The sequence below is a fragment of the Anabrus simplex genome, chromosome 2 (genome assembly GCF_040414725.1).
Source record: "Anabrus simplex isolate iqAnaSimp1 chromosome 2, ASM4041472v1, whole genome shotgun sequence".
Taxonomy (NCBI): Eukaryota; Metazoa; Arthropoda; class Insecta; order Orthoptera; family Tettigoniidae; genus Anabrus; species Anabrus simplex.
In genome coordinates this window covers 134,275,102-134,295,386 of record NC_090266.1, presented here as the reverse complement: position 1 = coordinate 134,295,386, position 20,285 = coordinate 134,275,102, and the positions used below count along the sequence as shown (strand labels likewise).

At 38.3% G+C, this 20,285-nt stretch overlaps 1 protein-coding gene across 4 annotated transcripts in view; it reads left to right on the top strand.

The window, feature by feature from the left end:
• Nucleotides 1-20,285, top strand: part of LOC136863938 (serine/threonine-protein phosphatase 2A 56 kDa regulatory subunit delta isoform) — a 766,800-nt gene that overhangs the window by 621,423 nt on the left and 125,092 nt on the right. For all 4 annotated transcript variants that reach the window (XR_010859229.2, XM_067140384.2, XM_067140386.2 and 1 more), the window contains one exon: nucleotides 17,815-17,942. Coding sequence is in view for 3 of the 4 variants with exons in the window: in XM_067140384.2 (XP_066996485.1) it covers nucleotides 17,815-17,942 (128 nt within the window). In the remaining variant the exon portion in view is untranslated. The remainder of the gene's footprint in view (nucleotides 1-17,814; nucleotides 17,943-20,285) is intronic.

Here is a 20,285-nt window from a genome sequence, read left to right as displayed (position 1 = left end):
CAGTTATCACACTGAATCCAGTCTTCATTTGGAGGATGAGCATACTTTTCTTCACACACAGGACATTTAGAATTTTCTTGCAGCCAATTATTGTCAGATTCGGATATGAAGCCCAGCTGCCTGGCTACTTTTCTTCTCTGGGTTTTACATTCCTACTCCTTCTTCAGCATTTGTTTTTGTTGAAGCATGTCCTTCATGGGTGTGCTGGTTATGATGGATGCTGATCTCCAAGCTCTTTTTTATCGTTGTGATAGGTCTGTCCATCTTCCGCTGATAATTTCTAGGCATTTCTGTAATTAGCGTAAGGGAACGGGTGCCTACGTGTAGCCTATAGCTGGCCTGGGGTAAGATGACGAATTCGTCAACTTGCCCCCGTCATCTTGCCCCAGGTTGCTTAGGAAGCGGTTTGTCCTTATAATCGACAGACATCTTGCAATCAAGATTCAGTTAACACTGAAGTAAGTAAGAAATACATTGACATTTAAAGAAAATAAAACTATTAATTCGTATTGTGGGCACACTAGTAGTAGAAGCTTACTGCACATACCTCAGATATTTTAGTGCGACAGCGCCAGACAGACACCCCCCTACCACTGCATGTCTCAGACTGAAAGGAATTTCCTTCTATGTGTAAGTTATACCTATGAGATATCGGGCCCAAGGTCACATGGTAGCCAACTTAATGAAGAGAATACTACAAAAATTATGGTTGATTCGTCATCTTGCCCCATTCGTCATCTTGCCCCGGTCTCCCCTACATACTCTTCCATTTTTCACTAAAGTTTGTATGACCACCAATTATGCTTGCCTTCATGTTATCCTTAGCCGACTTCTTTGCTAGATTCACTTTCCCAGTAAGTTCCTTCCAATTATCCTTACTTCCACAGCCATTTTGTAACACTATTTCATTCCAGCCTGCACCCCTTCTTAGTCTCTTTCTTCTCTGTTATAATGTAGTTGATCTTTACCATTCCTTACCACCTTTAAAGGTACAAACCTATTTTCACATTCCTCAACAATTGCTTTAAACCCATCCAGGAGTCTGTTTACATTTTTAACCCATTAGCGCCCACTTATACCGTATGGTATCAGGAGACAGTAGAGGTTTAACTGAGCTGGTACTGGCTTGAGTCGCAAGAGGGGTTTAGTTGGAGCTTTATACGTTCTTTGGCTTGAAGTGACGCATGCGCCTGAAGAAGCTTCCGGCACATACGAGTGGTTTGTTGGCGGGAGCGCTTGTATAAATTCAGGTTGATTCCCTGGAATGAAAATCATGGACGTTCGATATGTGTAAGTATAATATTGCCCTTATTATCTATTATTCCTTTCTAATCAGTATATTATAACATTGACGATGAATCAAAGAAACCTTCTGTAACATTTGAATTTCAACGTTATTTGTGACGACACAGCAATGCCTCTAATTGCGTGATACCATATGGTATCACTAGGCATTTATGATATCAAGCCGTTGATACAGTAATTTTTAAAATATTATATTGTAAATTCGAAGGTTACTTATGTGCTAAATGTAGTTGATTACATATTTGTTTATCTTTTATAATTCCAGGGGTGGACTGACCTTATCAGAAGTGATGGATATATTGCAAGCAAACGATGAATTAAGACATCAGACTGAGGATATTTTCATTGAACAACCGGGTGGTAATGTTGACACAGATGAAGATTCAGCCAATGAAGATGAGGGAGGAATGGTTCATAACCTAACTGGATGTCTGCTGCAGCTAAAATATGCTTAGCAAACAACGAACGTATTGGAGGAGATTATGAACCCCTTAAAATTTCCTCTAGTACTTTCTCACCATCTATGCAGCCTAGGGAGAAAAATCAACAACAGCAGCAGCGACGACAACAACAACAACCTGAAAAACAAGCTGCTGAGTGGATTCTAGAAAGATTAGCCAACCCAGCTATTTATGAATGGATTGACGGTGACTTAGAACGTGTTGATGTTCCCTGCCCTCCTCTTGACTACACAACCTACTCAAATATATCCTGTGTTGATTTATTTGAATTGTTTTTTGATGATGAAACACTAGAATACCTTGCTGAAGAGTGTAAGCGTTATGCACAGTACCAAAATGAAACCAACCCTCAAATAACAGTGCCAGAACTGCGATGCTTCTTTGCTATTTTGTTTCTAAGTGGGTGCAATCCTTTGCCTTCAAAGAGGATGTACTCAGAAGCTAGTGAAGATGTTAACAATGTCCTTGTCAGCAATTTGATGAGAAGAAATCGCTTTCTTCAGATACAGAAATTTCTCCACTGTGCGGACGACACAAAACCAAATGTTGAAGGCAAGATGTGGAAGATGCGACCACTGATGGACAGAATAAAGAAAAAATGCCTAACTAATTTTGTTCCAACTGTGCCATTGTCGTATGATGAATCGATGATTAGGTACTATGGACACTATGGTTGTAAACAATTTATACGCGGTAAACCGATAAGGTTTGGCTACAAAATGTGGTACCTAAACACAAGTGATGGATATTTGATAGACTTTGACCTGTAATCAGGGCAAAAACCCTGGTGGTGACAGTGACTATGACAGACTATTTGGTAAAGCTGCATCTCCGTTAGTGCTTATGCTGGATGAACTGCCTAATAAACTTATTCCGTACAACATTCATATGGACAATTTATTCACAGGAATAAATCTATTCAGTTATCTCAGGCATTTAAGATATGGCGCAATTGGTACTATAAGAGGAAATCGCATACCCAAGTCGTGCTCCTTGCCAGACAAGAAAGCTTTCTCTAAAGAGCTCCGCGGGAAGTTTCATCACACTATTGAACGCAACAGTGGTATTGCTTTTGTACGATGGAAGGATAATGCTATTGTCACCATTGTCTCTAACAGTACTGGAGTGGCTCCAGTAGGAAATGCGAAGAGATATTCCCAGAAAGACAAGAAAAATGTTACGGTTCCTCGTCCAGCCTGTATCACAAAATATAACCCTGGTATGGGAGGAACAGACATGATATACCAGGGTATTGGTGAATACCGTGTCAGTATTCGTGCAAAAAAAATGGTACTGGCCTATTTTCACTTGGCTGTTGGATATCGCCATTGTGAACGCATGGTTCCTTTACCGCAAGAATCACAAGAGCACATCACAACTTGACTTCCGTAGAGAAGTTGTTCAAGTGTATCTAATATGCTATGGTGTCCCACAAAAGATTCCTGGGAGAGTAAGTGTTGCCCGAAATACAATGCCAGCTTTGAGATTTGATGGACTCAATCACTTTGTTGCAAACTGCAATAGGAGAAGATGTGCCAATGAAGGGTGCAAGTCATTCGGCAGAACCATGTGTCTGAAGTGTAATGTAGGCTTATGCGTAACATGTTTTGGTGCATACCATACTCAGTGAGCTGTGTCAACAGGTTGGAACAATATTAACGATTTATTGTACTCTGTACAATGATAGCAGTGTAACCGCGCAGTGATACCATATGGTATCAGCTAATATTTCGTAAAATAAATTCTTGTTTGAAAATATTGTGTTATTTTCCCAATTCGTATACCCTAACCATCACAAATTAATGAAAATATCATTAAAGTAGGAACATTATTTCTTTTCTGGTCGCTAATGAGTTAATTACAGTTTTCCAGCGATCATAGTTACTATTTAAAAACTCCCTCATGCCTGTTTAATCAGCGATATGGTACTGCCTAATAGTCCTAATTTAAATACCTTCCTTTCTTTCACATTCTTCTTTAACTACCACAGAACAGCTTCCTGATCACTAATACCATCTCTTACTTTGGTTTCTCTATAGAGCTCATCTGGTTTTATCACTACCACATCCAGAATATTTTTCCCTCTAGTTCCAACACTTTCTGAACCAGATGCCCTCCCATATTAACTTATTTGCCATTTGTTGGTCATGCTTCCTGTCGTTCGCATTACCTTCCCAATTGACATTTGGTAAATTGAGATCACCCGCTACAGTTACGTTCCTTTCCTTTTCGTTTTCCATATATAGCTGATTTTCTCATCTAATAATTCTGAATCAGCGCCAGCGTTACCCTCTCCTGGTCTGTAACACTCCGAAGACGTCAAGTTGTTTATTATCTTTAGAGATGAGCCTTACACCTAAAATTTCATATTTGTCATCTTTAACTTTTTCGTAGCTTACAGATTCTTCTTTCACCAGAATGAATAGTCCCCCTACTACCATTCCTATCTTATGTCTACGATGCACATTCCAGTTCCGTGAGAAAATTTTTGCATCCATTATATCATTTCTCAGCCATGATTCAACTCCTTTACAATATCTGGTAAGTATATATCTATTAAATTACTTAATTCTACTCTTATCTTTACAATACTTCTACAGTTCAGCACTAAAAAAGCACCCAGAAAGGGAGGAGGAAACAAAATAAAACTTCAATGTTTAGAGGGTTTGTGATGTTATTTTATTGATTACAAAATCAAGTCAAATTTACAAAGAACTTGTCAGTGTGAGCCCACTTATCAGTATGACATTGCACCCCGTCTGGCCTGGATGCATGCACTGATCCGGTTGGGAAGGATGTCATAAAGCCATTTTATCCTCTCCTGAGACAAGATGGCCCACAACTGTTGTAACCAGTCCTTGATATCCTGGATACTGGCACTGGGACATCTGAGCTGGTCCCAGACATGTTCTATCGGGTGCAGATCAGGGATCTTGCTGGCCATGGGGGTACCTCAACATCACATACAGTTCACAGAGACGTGTGTTGTGTGTCGACGAGCGTTGTCCTGTTGAGAAACGGCATCATGATTCTGTCTCATGAGAGGACACAAGATGTTTGTGCTGTACTGTTGTGACATCAGAGTTCCCTCAATCACTAGCAGCCGTGACCTGAAGTCATACCTGATGGCTTCCCACACCAGTTTTTCACCACATACATATATATATTGACATCGCGATGTCATTACTTTACTTCTCCTACTCCCAACATTTTCGATGTAGCCTAAATGGCTTGGAAATTTGTGACATATTAACTCTACCTTCGTGGTATTATCTTCTATTCTGATTCTTACTTCTGCAAATTTTATTTAAAACTCATGCTTTCAGCATTGCGCTTAATAAGCCTTCATTGAGACTAAGGGAACTATGGACCTTGTATGTGCTGATTTCTACTCAGAAACCTTGTACTACGATGCTCCGCCCCTTGACCAATGAGAGCTCTCACTCTTACGACGGAAGTTCCTCGCCAATTCTTGTGCTGGGTGAGAGCGGCATTATTGAGTGGAACGTGGACGGTGATGGATCCACGCTTGTCGTCTCTCTGGTGTGAGTGGGTTTCGCAAGCCGACATGGACGTAACATGAAGAAAATTGTAAGAGGGCTTCTCCCTTTGCCCTCATTATGTTTTGACGTTTCTAGCAACGCGGGAACTGCACTAGTTTGTATGTTTATTAAAATTGTTAACTTGGCTTCTTCATCCACGAAGTGAGTATCAAAATGGCGTTATGGCGTCATCTCTATCCAGTGGAGATTTTCGGCATTTTTTTAAGAATCTTATTTTCTTCAGCTTCGATCAATTTGAGTATCTGTTATGTGGTGAATGTGGACTCTAAATTTCTGTCAAAGAATAGATCTCGGCTCTCTTAAAAAAAAAAAAAAAGGAGAAAAACCTTATTATTGTTATCATCATATATTGTAACTTTTCGTGTTGTTGGTAAAATATTTTAACGATGTATCTGGGGTGAAGTTAGAATACCTAATTCTTATGTGGAAAATCTTTGGTACACCTTGTAAAGTCTATATTTTTCAACCTTATCAGAACACCTCAAGTGGAATCAATTTTAAACCATTTGAGTTCTAACCAAGTGGGCAGTAATTTAATTTTATCTTTCTCTGTCTTGTTTTTTAAATTTTCTTTGTTTTTCTTGGTTCTTTGGGGATTATTTTATTCTTTTCCCTTGTTTGCACGGGCTTCGGTTTCCGTGGTTACCTTTTGCCATGCTTGATACATGCTGTTAGTGTGTTACTATGACAACGTTTTGTTTTGGTGATTGTTGATCTAATGATATTTTTCTGATCGTGGATGATGTTTGTTGATTTGCCAGTTCCTTCCGTCTGGATGTGATGGTATTAAATTCTGTTTGATTTTCCTTACCTTTATGAAACCTTGAGCTCGCGTTGGGGCAAATTTTATTTTAAATATCCGATTACTATTCCTTTTCTTCTTCCGGGTATGAAGTGTCGTTGTGTTTATTTAATCCCCACTGTCTATTATTTAATCCCTTGGTGAGAACTCTGTGGTTCAGATGGGCTTTTAAAAAAAGGTTAATTGTGAACTGATATTAATTTTTATCTCGTCATTTTCACTGGTATGTTGAGGCCTAACTTGTTTATGAAATTATTTCTTTTATTTTCCGCTGGTCAACCACGATAGATTCCAAATTATATTTTACTTGGTATGTTAATTCAGCTTAATCTTTACTTTGTTAATTTTTCCTGTGTTGATGGTTTTTCTTCCTAATTTTTAAAAGTTTGTATTTATTTACTAAATAAATCCTATTCATTTAAATTCTCTAATATGTTGTTCTTCCTTTAATTAATTGGTACCAGATACTAATTTCTTTCCACGGGTTCTTAAGTGACTCTCTTTCGTCTAATAAGGTAAGTCTCCTGTTGGTTTTTGTGTTGTTGTGTGTGGGTTTATGCTACCTGTTTATTTTTTTTACTTAACGAACCAGCTCTTGTCCCTGCTAGTTTGTTTTTTGACCTTATGTTACTGCCGTTATCGTAGTTGTTTTGGGGTTGTTCTACGTAACGGTACATATATATACAAAAATTTAAATGTCCCAATTATATTGCTGTGTGGGGATCCCTATCTTAATCATTACAGGATCAGATACTGCTTCTCCTATTCTAATTCTCCAAGTTCTATTTTGTAGGTTTTTAGCCAATATTTCAACCTTTCTTCTGTCTAGTCCATTTGCCCTCATTTTTACCAGAAGTCGCCCATGATCTACCCTATCAGAAACATTGGAAATATCAATAGCGATACTGACTATTTGAATTCCTGAATCTGAAATGTCTTGCTGGAATCCTACAATTTCAGCCTCCCTGGAATAATCTTTCCTAAACCCGAACTGCCTTTTTTTAACCATTTAGTAATTTTGGAAATTGTATCTAATAAGGAAGAATGCATTCCCAGAGTTTACAAGCAACACGTCAGGCTGACTGGCCTGTAATCATCCAGTTTATATCCCTTTCCTTTGTACAGTGGGATTACAATTGCAACTCTCCATTCATTTTGTATAGCTTCTTTATGTATACCATAATCAAATAAGTACTTCAGGTATGGCACTATATCCCAACCCATTGTCTTTAGTATATCCTCAAAATCTTTTCAATCCCAGCTGCTTTTGTAGCTTTCTAATTTTGTATCTTTCTGTAAATATATTTATTCTCAAAAGTAAATTCCAGTACTTTGCCAGTATTAGTCACCTCCTCAATGTGGACATTATCCTTACATCTAGTTATCATGCATTCTGTTGACTGAATATTTCTGCCTTCTGCAAATCCTCAGAAATACACTCGCCTTGTCCGTTGACAATCTGTGGAATGTCATCCCGGAACTTTGTTCTACCTTGAAATACCTTTGCTGCCAGTTATGTTTGTTATCATGGTAACTTTTGCTAAATATAATTTCCTAGTAAGTTCCTTCAATTTGATTCCTCAACCATTCTTAAATCTGTTTCTTTCCAACCTGCACTTCCTTCTTGATCTCTTCATTTCTCTGTTATAATATACGGGTCTTTTCTGTTCCGTATCAGCTTTCACCTCTTCAGTGGCATGCCCGAGAAATTCTCGGGTGGTGCACGCTTGCCTATAACGTCATCGCCTGAGAAATTCTCATTTAGCTGTAGTGTTCATTTCTCGATGATCCAGTAATTTCTCGGGTACTGTAATCTCTTTGAAAAATGTTTTCCATCATTCTCAGCAGATGGCAGGAAGGCTTCCACTTGTATTCATGAAGTCTCTGGCCTAAAATATGCCTTATCTTCTCTACTTTACATATACAATCTCTGGCCAGCTGACGAGGTAAGCTGAAATGGCAAGCGCGAACGGAAGAGATGTTTGTCTGAAGACAAAATAAGGAACTACATCAAAGATGAATCTCTAAGTGACATTAGTATTTCTGATAGTAGATTTAATGATTCTATTGATTCTTCGGATGATGTTCTTAGTATTTCTAGTGAAAGTGAAGAAGATATTACCAGTATATTGGAAGGTGAGGTGATGGTAGGAGATGTTGAATATGAATTAGTGTGAAAAGAGTGTAAGCCTGGGGATAGTGTACGACGTAATATAATTCATTTTACGAGAAATCCTGGTGTGAGGGTTGTATTATTACCAGAGGCGAGTGCGATTGACTGTTTCTAAGGGATGAAGGTGTAAATTTGACAGTGACCAAAAAAATTTGTATGCTAAAAGTGCATTGAAAGTCTTGTAAATAAATCTCTGCATGCAAGGGCATAGTTTTGAAGAGAAACAAACTCTTTCAAAATTTGGCGGTTTATTGCGTTAGTGTTGATGTTGGGAATAATACAAAAGTGTGAAATTAAAATGTATTCCTCACAGGACAGTATTTTCAGAACACCAATATTTTATGAAACCATTTCACAGGCCTATTGTAAAAAGTGTAAATAGAGTGTAAAGTAAGTTTGTATTAACCTTGAATAATATATGAATGTGTTCCCTTAATAATTGTTAACTCATTCCTTGCTTCCTAAAAATAAATAATTTCCACCAAAAAAAACTCACTTTTCTTGCACAGGAGGTCTGCCAGAACCCGCCATTGAAGGGGTTAATGGTAAATACTGTACCTGTTTCCACACTCCTCAACAGCTGCTTTAAGCCCATCTCATAGGCTGTTTATATTTCTATTTACTATTTTCCGTTGATCATAGTTGCTATTTAAAAGATCACCAATGCCTCTCTTGTGGGTCCCATACACATGCCAACTTCTGCGAGACTTGCCTGTACAGACTTGTCTCCGTGAGGCAAGTCTGAAGTACCTACGTGGCCGCCGACACATGTTCTGACTTAATGATTTGCCAAAAATCTGTTAAAGCTTGATACACACTCACCTTTTGTGATTATGATTACAAACTTCAGATATTTGGTATAAGTACTGCGCCTATCCCGCGTCCACATTCAACACACTTAAAAATATCCTGGTAGCTGGTTGTCTTCTCTGGGTAAATCTTCGTAAAATGGTTTAGATTAACGTGAATTCAGAGAAAAGACTCGGATCGCACGTGATATGTTTCATCTCCGGATGAACGTTTCCATCCTATCGCATTTTAAAATCACCGTAGGTATCATAGTAATAATATAATAATAATAATAATAATAATAATAATAATAATAATCGTATGGACTCAGCTAGCGTGTGCAGGCATTTCAGTTTGACGCCATCTGGCTGTCTGCTCGTCAATTTCGACGTTCCGTTTTACTCTAGGCCCACTAGATGGCAGACCAAGTAAACTGAAACTCTCTTGGGCGTCTGTGGCTGAGATTTAATGAATTTTATCGGGTAAACACCAAATGTGTCACCAGAGATCTTTTACGTGCCGACATCGTACGACATGGAGTGTCGAATGGACTTTTTTCCGCCCTTCAAAAATCCGACTACCTCTGCCGGGTTTGAACCCATCATCCTGGGATTCGGAGGCTGACACTCTTCCACTGATTCACGGAGGCGGCTAGGTATCATAGTAAATCGCATGAACATCAACTTAAAGATTAAGTCAATATACACGTAACATCTACAAATCACTTACTCGCACATTTAAAAATAAATAATAAGAAGGAATTTATTAAGCTAAATGAATTACTAAAGAAAAGAGAAAGTAGCATATGCTGATATTCTTCCAAACATCTCATAAAATCAATTACTATTTACATGTACTTGTTTAAGTCAGCGCTGGGTTTCAAAGAAATAATTGGATTTTATTCCGGTCATGAGCTAACCTCTTGTTACATTTCATCTGATATATATAAAAAATATTTAATCAGTCAATTACATCGGTAAAATGGTCATTAAAGTAAAAGGAAAGCAAAGGGTACAGCAATGACATTCTTTATATCATGATTTGAGAGACCAAAATAGTCTTCACTTCTTGTGTTTTTAAAATCCTTTACCACATTAATTATATCATAAGGTGAGATTAATTCAGAATTGAATTTTGCCCTAGAGACATTGTGAAGTGAATTTGAATATGTCATGTGCGTTGAGCCCAACAACATTTTTGTTGACATTTACCGGGACACAGTTTAAAAAGTGGTCATTAAATTCATCAGGAGAAATATTTGCCAGTTCTTGGTTTTTGTTTTTTAAACCACTTTCAGTTTTTATCACTGTCCAAAGCAGCTCTACACTTATTACTAGAATTTAAAATGTAGGCTTCATTGTATTTAATTCTAGCAAGCCTGATTTTTTTACGGTATAGGTTCCTAGTTTGAATAAACAACTTTCTATTTTTGGGATTTACTAAGGTCATGTTTCTAAGCATTAGGACTTTATTCCTTAGCTGAGCTAACTCTAATGTATACCACTTCTTTCTTTTCAAACTCTTTCTACCCATAGACACATCAGACTTATACGGACATGTTTCATTAAAATAGAGTAATTTGTTAACAAATTCTTCACACATTTCATCTATATTTCAATTTTCTCTACGGATAGAAACCTATTTTTCTAACCAAAGTTGATACCTAAAATCACAGATATTTTGCAGACTAATTTTTCTAGATTTACGCCTATTCTTTAATTTATTGCTGCATCCAGTTGGATTTTTATTATATATAGTAGTTGTGTTAGATTTTATGATTAACCAGTAAATTTGACTTTACTATTTACAAATGACTCTTAAGAGAGATTCTAAATTATGTAAAAAATGTATATTGTTCACTTCAGCAACACTCTTAATTCACAAAAGTAACTGGACATGTTAGAGTTGTATGCTTTGCCACAACTTCCTCGTCGTGTGGTCTCCTAACAAGATAGTGCACCATGTCATTATACAGATATTGTGAGAAATTTCTTGGACCGTACATAACTTTCCAGACCGCTGCATTGGGAGAGGTAGTCATCCGATACCTTGGCACCCTAGAAGCCCAGACCTTACACCACTTTATTTTTTCCTGTTGGGTTTTGTGATGAATCAAGTATACCAAACACCAGTTCATAATCTATCAGATGGCCGGGCTGAGTGGCTCAGACGGTTAAGGCGCTGGCCTTCTAACCTCAACTTGGCAGGTTCGATCCTGGCTCAGTCCGGTGGTATTTGAAGGTGCTCAAATACGACAGCCTCGTGTCGGTAGATTTACTGGCACGTAAAAGAACTCCTGTGGGACTAAATTCCGGCACCTCGGCGTCTCCGAAGACCGTAAAAGTAGTGAGACGTAAAGCAAATAACATTATTATTTATTAATCTACCAGATGTGCGTCATCACATTCGAGCAGCTATTGCAAATGTTACACCTACAGTGCTACAGAACATATGGAGAGAGGTGGAATAAAAATTGGACCTCTGTGCTCCACTAATTGTGCACATATCAAGGTGTATTAGGTATGCTAATAAATATTGTCTCCCTACTTGTAGAAACAGACCACCAGTAAATATCTTGGTTACTTTTCATGATATTAATTTTAGTTTTATTATACATCCAAGCCGGTCATCCTGTATTTGTCCATTCTTATCTATTACACACTAAAATATCATATTTAATTATATTTTATTATAAAATAAGTATTACATAGGTACCTGTAGAGTGATACTTTTATTATAATTTTCAGCCTTTGTGCACCAATGTCAGCCTGAATTCGGTTATGTTGCTATACCAAAGAATTTACAAAACTTTAAAGGCTTTGTTGTCTTCATTGTTGAAATCATCTATTGTTAGCTATAATACAACCTACTTTCTCTCATTTTTGAATGTGTCTGTTGTTTTAGACTTTACCAACAGTGACTACTCTTGAGTACTGCTCCAGTTTTTGCAAGATAGACACACTCAGCAGAAATTGGTGTGGGGGTATGCTAGCACAGGTGAAGAAAAGCATGGTATGGGAGTTGGTTGGTCAGACCAGCTGCATAATTAGGGATTTCTGAATTAGGCATTTGCTCTGATTGAAACGAAGACAAGAGACGGGCACTCACAAAGATAGAGTATGTAATGGACATCATAGTACAACATCTGCTACTGAAGATGCAGACATAGTGATCTTAAGCAAGCTTAACAGAAGGCTTACAGCTGTGGACATCATTGCTGAAATTGACAGAACTAGAGAACAACCAATGTCAGTGTCGACTATGAAATAAGTTTTATGTTATGTTGGGTTGTGTGGATGTTTATCTGCCAAAAAGCGTCTTTTAACACACAGACCTAAATCTGGAGACTTCAGTGGGCTAAACAACACAAGGATTTTACTATTGACCAGTGGACAGGTAACGTATTTCCCGGCATAATCGTCGCACTTTTTAAACCAAAATTTTCGAAAAAATAGTAGGGTGCGATCATTATACGAAGAATATTTTTATTACTCAAAAAATTTATTTATAACTAAATTGTATATGATACAAATTTAAGATGCACGTAATACTCACGTTTATACATCAAAATAATTAAAATAGTCACAAACAAAATACATAATTATTCGCAACAATTCGGCAAATGTTTTTCCAGCCTGAAAATAAAAATGAACGGGTTAAGTTAATTGTCATTAATTTGAGTATTAAAGTTAAAATTACACTTGCAAAAAATTATTGCTTTCTTGTGAAATACGGACTTACCGGTACACAATTTATTCCAAATCTTCGGTGTCACTATCGCAGGTTTCGGTATCTGATGCGCCGTCCTCGCCGCTGTTAATGCCAGTATCAGATTCTTCGTCTCTCTGCCACACTGCGTCATCTTCGGGTTTGTCTAGTGCATTCGAAATCCCAGTCATTTTGAAGCTCTTGGAGACTAGTTCAGGTGATACAAGATCCCAACACTTCATCACCCACGAGCATAACAAGTCCAAGGGTGGACGCCTGATATTTCCAGCAGGCGTCAATTGCTGATCGCCGCTCATCATCCACTCATTGTAAAATCGACGTAAGTGTTCTTTAGAGGGTTTATTAATACATACGACTAGTGGCTGCAAAGCAGATGTTAGGCCACCAGGAATGACTATCTGTCGTGTCTTATTTTTTCTGAGAAGTTGCTTCGCTTCGTTCACGAGGTGACCTCGGAGACTATCTAAAACAAGCAGAGCTGGTTGTTGTAGTAGTGCACCGGGTCTTCTATCCCACACAGTTTTAACCCAGTCCAGCATCATGAGTTCCTCGTCCATCCAACCCTTTGGTTGCACTCGTACATGAATTCCACGGGGAAACTGTATATTCTTAGGCATAGTTTTCCTCTTAAAAATGATGTAAGGCGGCAACTTCCGTCAGCTGTAATGGCTAGCATTGCCGTGCATCGCAACTTCTCACTACCGCTGGTTTTCTTTAATACACTCCATGATCCTTTTAGTGCAACAGTGCTGTTGCAAGGCATATCAAAAAAGATTGGAGTCTGATCGGCATTACCGATTGGAGAAAGCAAGTACGAAGTTTCCTTGCGCGAACGTATGACAAATCGGTAAAAATTTACAATCTTGTCCATGTAATCAGCAGGCATCTTTTGGCTTAGTGTTGTTCTCCTTCGCACTGACAGATTGTGTCGTCGCATGAACCCCTTAATCCACCCACGACTTGCCTTAAACTGAGTTATGTTGTGTTTGCGCGCTACCTCCCATCCCTTAATTTATAACATTTCATATGGTACACTGCAGCCATTGCTACATATTTCAATGACGTGCATAAACACTTCTTCGTCACTTATAGGAAACTTCCGTGTTTTAGGACCTCTAAACATGCGTCTAGAAGGGTTTGTGCTTTTTAGCTTTTTTTTTTTATTTCTGCCAGTCACGCACCAACTTTTCACTCGCTGAAATTTTTCTTTCTGCAGCTCTGTTCCCGTGCTGTTCAGGGAAGGCAATTACGCTTAGCTTGAAGCCCGCAGAATAGTTTCTATATTTACCCGTAATCGCTTATAAGTGCTTCACACGTTAATGTTTTGCGTAATTCCGTAATTGTTCACTATTAAAACAAATTATTTCTACAAACACACCAAACACAAATTAAAAACTTAAATTCTCATGCACACGTCTACAGTAATCATGTCACTCACAAACAAATAAATGCATCTGTGATCTGTCCATTCCAGAGCAGTCAGTACTGTTCGGCAGCAAGGAAGCATGCAGCAATTTGTTATCAGTTGAGCTCGTTGGTTGCGACACGCTAGTGCGCTTGCGCAAAGCTCGCAAACCGGAGCACGGACGTCTTCATACATCGCTCTAGCTAGCGCGGTGTAGATCTACTGTAGTTGACCGTGTTCCGAGACTTCAGTAACAAACATTCATTTTTTTCAATTTCTTTTAAACATACGGTAATTAGGTTAATATTTCTTCCCAGTTGTTGATGATTTTACATTATATTACTGACGAGTTTATAAAATAAAACTTTAATACCATTGGATAATAATTATCTTGACTGCTTGGGTAAAAGTTTTCATCTCATGCCCGGACACTTATGACGTAGTAGTAAGATAAGAGTCTAGCGATGACAACTGAGACATCGTAAATAATTCGGCTGACCGTGAGCTGAATAATTCCGTGGAAATCTGCGTTATCGTCTTGGATTTCACTTTGTGCGCAATAACGCACGAGCCGGCACCATGGTATAGGTGTAGCGTGCCTGCCTCTTACACAGAGGCCCCGGGTTCAATTCACGGCCGGGTCAGGGAATTTTACCTGTATCTGAGGGCTGGTTCGAGGTCCACTCATCCTATGTGATTGCAGTTGAGGAGCTATCTGACGGTGAGATGGCGGCCCCTGTCTAGAGAGCCAAGAATAATGGCCATGAGGATTCGTCGTGCTGACCACACGACACCTCGTAATCTGCAGGCCTTCGGGCTGAGCAGCGGTCGCTTGCTTGGCCAAGGTCCTTCGCGACTGTTGCGCCGGGGGGCAGGTGGTTGTAATAACGCAGAATTCTATCAGACCTCTTGTCTACTAGAAGACAAGTGTGTGTTGGTACCGGTATTTCCTGGCGACGTTGCCGATAAGCGATAACTTACAGCCTTGCATATTTCAAATGAGAACTCATAATATGTAGGTGGTGAATAAATTGTACATTGTCTCGCGACCACGTTGTCAAACTGCCGATAGCCTACCGGTAAGCCATGCGTCATACATATACTGGTATTATTTATTTAAACGTTGTGCAACATCTCGCAAATATGACTGTGTTGCCAAATTGCCCATAAACCATACACGTATTTAAATTGCGCATTCATGTGCAACTAACATTGCAGTTCCATTTACCTTTTAACCAGATTGGTGAACAAAATTTGGACGTGTGACGATCATGCGATTAAATGTTTAAAGTCCAATTTTTGTATTGAAAATAAAGGATGCGACGATTACGCGGTGGCGACGATTATGCCGGGAAATACGGTATTCTATGGACTGTGCGAATAAAAATTTGAGAAGTTTGGCCCATAGCGTTGTCAGTATGTATACCATCATCGAGGCTAAAGAAAGCTAAGAGACTCCCTAACACCTACTTGAAACATTGGGATGGTAGCATTTTGGTTTGCGATTGTTTTGGTAAAAATAAGGTGGGAGACTTGGTGAGAGTATCTTGAGGAAGGAGCAGTACCATTGCATTCTATCAAGTAATGCATAACCTTCTGGAACTCAACTATGGCCCAAACATATGTCAAAGCTGTGCAAGAAATATGTAAGAAACAGAAGCATCAGCTGTTCTACAATCATCATCAGTCACCACTGATGTGCATTTAGAACAGTTTCCATATGCCATATTCCCTACCAGTTATTTACCTGGGCTTTACTTAAATAATTTCCAGGAAGTTGGAAATTTATCGTACATAACCCTTAGTAAAGTATTCCATTCCCTAACTCCTCTTCCTGTAAATGAATATTTGGCCCAATTTCTCCTCTTAAATTTCAACTTTATCTTCATATTGTGATCTAATGTAATTCTGTGCCATCTCTCACCAATAGCTCAGAACATACTGCATAGTCGAGCAGCTCGTCTCCTTTCTCTTAAGTCTTCCTAGCCCAAAGTTTACAATATTTTCATAACACTGCTTTTGTGTGTGTGTGTGTGTGGGTGTGGGTGTGTGTTAAGAACGAAGCCACTCTGTCCAGTGTCCTCTTAGTTAAATGTAACGTAGAAACTTTCCAGTCTGTCATGCACACAACAATTTCAATATAAATTATAACACTATAAACATACCTGTAAAAAAAATACACACTATTATACAAAGAATGACATGTTTTGTTGTGCGAGAACATCCTCTTTTGTCGGAAATCACCTAGTGCAAATTGCGCTGCTTTCCTTCGGATCTTTTCAAGGTCTTGAATCAAGTAATCCACGAGAGGGCTCCATACACTGGAATCAAACTCTAATTGCGGTCTTATAAAAGATTTATATGCCCTTTGCTTTACATCCTTACTACAGCCCTTAAATACCCTCATAATCATATGAAGAAATCTGTAACCTTATTTACCATCCCGTTTATGCAATTATCCCAATGAAGATCTTTCTTTATATTAACACCTAAGTACTTATAGTGATCCCTAGGGGGTACTTTCACCCCATCAATGCAGTAATTAAAACTGAGAGGACTTTTCTTCTTGGTGAAACTCGCAACCTGATTTTTGCCCCATTTACCATCATACCATTTTCTTCTGCTCATCTCATAACATTGTCGAGGTCTGTTTGCAGTTGCCCACAGTCCTGTGAATAAGGACCTGGCTCCTCAGTCACCAGATTTATGACCCATCAATTTGTTGTGGGATGAACTCGACTTTAAGGCGAAACGATCTTCTATCGGCAGTTGTGAAGATCTCTGGCAATGCCTTTTGCAAGCGTGGGGAACTATAACTACAGAGATGTTGGAAAAACTAACCAGAAGTATGTCATGTATTTGTCAAGCAGTAATCAGAGCAAAAGGGACACACAGATGAGCACAAGAGTCTGAATAGTCCAGGTGTAAAAGAAGTTGTTTTTCATTATTTGAAGCATAAATTGCTTTATATTGTGTCATTTTATGTATAATGGATGTCTATATTTGTAATTTTCATTTAAAATATGATACCAGTATGATATATCAATAATCTCCTGCGTGGAGTTTACTGAAGGTGAGAAACCGAGCGAGTTGACCGTGTGGTTAGAGTTGCACAGCTGTGGGCTGGCACTTGGGAGATAGTGGCATCAGGCCAATGCTGGGGCTGTACCTTAATTAAGGCCAGCTGCCACAGCCGCTTCCTTCCCACACTTAGCCATTTTCTATCCAGTCGTTGCCATAAGACCTATCTGTACCAAAACGTTCATTTTACACAAACGGTAAATAATTGTCTTATGAATATACACTGCAGACAGTGTGTAGGTAGTCAAATTGGGATGAGAGAAAATAGACAGGAAGATAGACTTACGTTGGTTAGAATGGGAACATTACTTGCACAGCAGAGAAAAATGAATATTATTTTGATTTTATATCATTAATTGAAGAGTCTTCTGTAACTCCTCATTCTGGACCCTCTTGCTCCTTACCTAATTTGACTTGTCTCCAATTCTATACTCTATCTTAATTATTATTTGATTGTGGAATAATTCAATTTTATTTATACTTGTCAAATGTTTGTTCTTTTCTAGGTTGCTGAAAGAGCGTTGTATTATTGGAACAATGAATATATCATGTCTCTTATAAGTGACAATGCAGCTGAAATCTTGCCAATTATGTTTCCCTCCCTTTATCGTAACTCGAAGTCTCACTGGAATAAGTAAGTAACTTGAACTATTTTATATTTGTATAGTATGTTAGTGCATCACTCTCTTTATACCACCTCCATTACAATTCTGTTCCGCTCGTGTATGCCTTGTGATCTGGAAGGAGGATTATTATATTAAACTGAAATTGATTTACTTTAATTATGTACTCACAATATGTAGAATTGAAGCAAACTCGCCCGGTGGGCATGATCATTAAGTCTTCAAGTGTATGTGGTCTGACAGGGTGGTTAGCCAGTTCGAGTCCCGTTGGTCAAAAACGTTTATACTGTCAGAATGTTGGTCGGCAGGGAAGGAGAGATGGTGGTACACAATTTCTAATCACTAGATTGCATGTCAAAAGCCTAGATTCAATTACAAATCTCTCTGCAGTGTTCATATGGAGTGAGTGCACATGGTGCTATTGATGGTGATTCGTCTCTTAGACAGGGATGTTAAGCCTTCAGCCGACCCCTTGGTGCTATTCGACAGGAGCAAAATATATGCCGGCACCAGGTTTCGCCCTCTCCCTTCTTAGTGATACAGCTATTCATTTCTTCTCATTAACTCATCTGATGAGGTTGACACCAGGAAGGGCATCCAGTCATAAAATCTTGCTACGAAGATTCATTTCACTTCATACCGACCTTGTAGAGGAACAAGGAAAGGGTTGTACATACATATAGAATTGAAGTGTATTTGATTGATAGATTTTCTTCGAAAGCGTTCCATTTTAAATTTATCCTCTAATACTGTTGTGGGTTTCCCAAGGTTGGTTAGAAACAGAGTAATCATGGTATCATGACTGTTATGTGATACTATGTTTTATGAGGATTGTTGCATAGGAAATAACTTTGACTTTCCTGTTCCTGTTTGCTTTTTTTGTTTAGATAAAATTATGAGCCTATCGTCCTTGTTTGTATGTTTAAAGAACGTTTCATTTCATTGATGTTCCACACAGCATTGCTCTTCATCCTGACCACTGATTCATTTTCTGATTAGGCTGTTGTATAAATGTTTGATAGAGAATGACTTGAAGGGTAGTGGTTCATGTATTATTTTAATTTTTCTTTCATTTTTCAAAATGAGGATATGTATACGGATTCTTTAGACACAACATACTCTTGGTTATGACTCAAATTTTTTATTGTGTTTTGAATATAGCCCTTGCAAGTTACACAATTTTATTTCAATATCTTATTTAATTACCTGATTATATATAGATTTCTAACAGCCTGTCAAGATTCTGTTAGAGTACGATGTCATAGTTCTAGTGTTACATTTTAAGAACCACCTGTACAAAAACAGAATCATCAGCACATATGAATAGCTTTCAGGAAATACCATATCAAAGTTACAAAATCTGCCTAGCCTTATGTAGTAATACAAACCAATATAATTAAATATATTATAATTAAATTTCAAAGTAAGCACAAATTGAAACAGCAGGTTTATAAGTAGTAAAGTGCAGCACCTTCTTTAAGAGGATAATTCACCCTGTACATTCAGACATGCATACCACTGCTTCACCAGGAGGTAGTCCGTCTTCGTAGCGTAACGGTTAGTATAATTAGCTGCCGTCTTCAGGGGCCTGGGTTCGATTCCCGGTATTGCCAGAAATTTAAGAATGGCAGGAGATCTGGTATGTGGTTGAACTGGTAAATGCAGCTCACCTCCAATGAGGGTGTGCCTGATAAGAGCTGCACCACTTCGGGATGAGGACACGAGTTTACTTACCAAGAGGCAAATACCATTGATGCAAGTGTAATAGACTAATATGATTTGGAAACAAATCCATGGGTAAATAATGCACATATTGATGTTTTTAATGATGGTTATTACAGTTGAACCTGACTTAAACGTATATCAAGGGGAAGAGAAAAAACTACTTGTAACTCAGAATTACTTAGAAATCAGACTTACACAATACATCACATATTTAGTGAAAAACTAATGGAACAGACCTACATGTGTAAATCCTTGCAAATAATAAATACATTAAAACAGAAAATATCATTTTGAAGTTGGTCCAGCCTTAAGGAAATCAGATAGTTTGGCTTGTTTCACTTTTCTTGCATTAAGAGTATAAACCTCCTTTTGCAAACTGAGTAATGAATTCAAAGCATTTTCCCTACAACTTTTCGCTCTGATGTAACGCCTACGCACATCGATTGCACCTAACACTTCACTCAGTTCAGGTGTTATCTCCATCTCCATCACTGTCACTATCGCTTGTAGCTGGTCCATCACCACCGCGTTATTGGCATATATCAGCAAAAATCTCGTCATCCGGTAGTTCTCCACACAGCCGGACTACCATTTTAAAGCAAAAAAGTATCGAATTCTACACCCTCAGG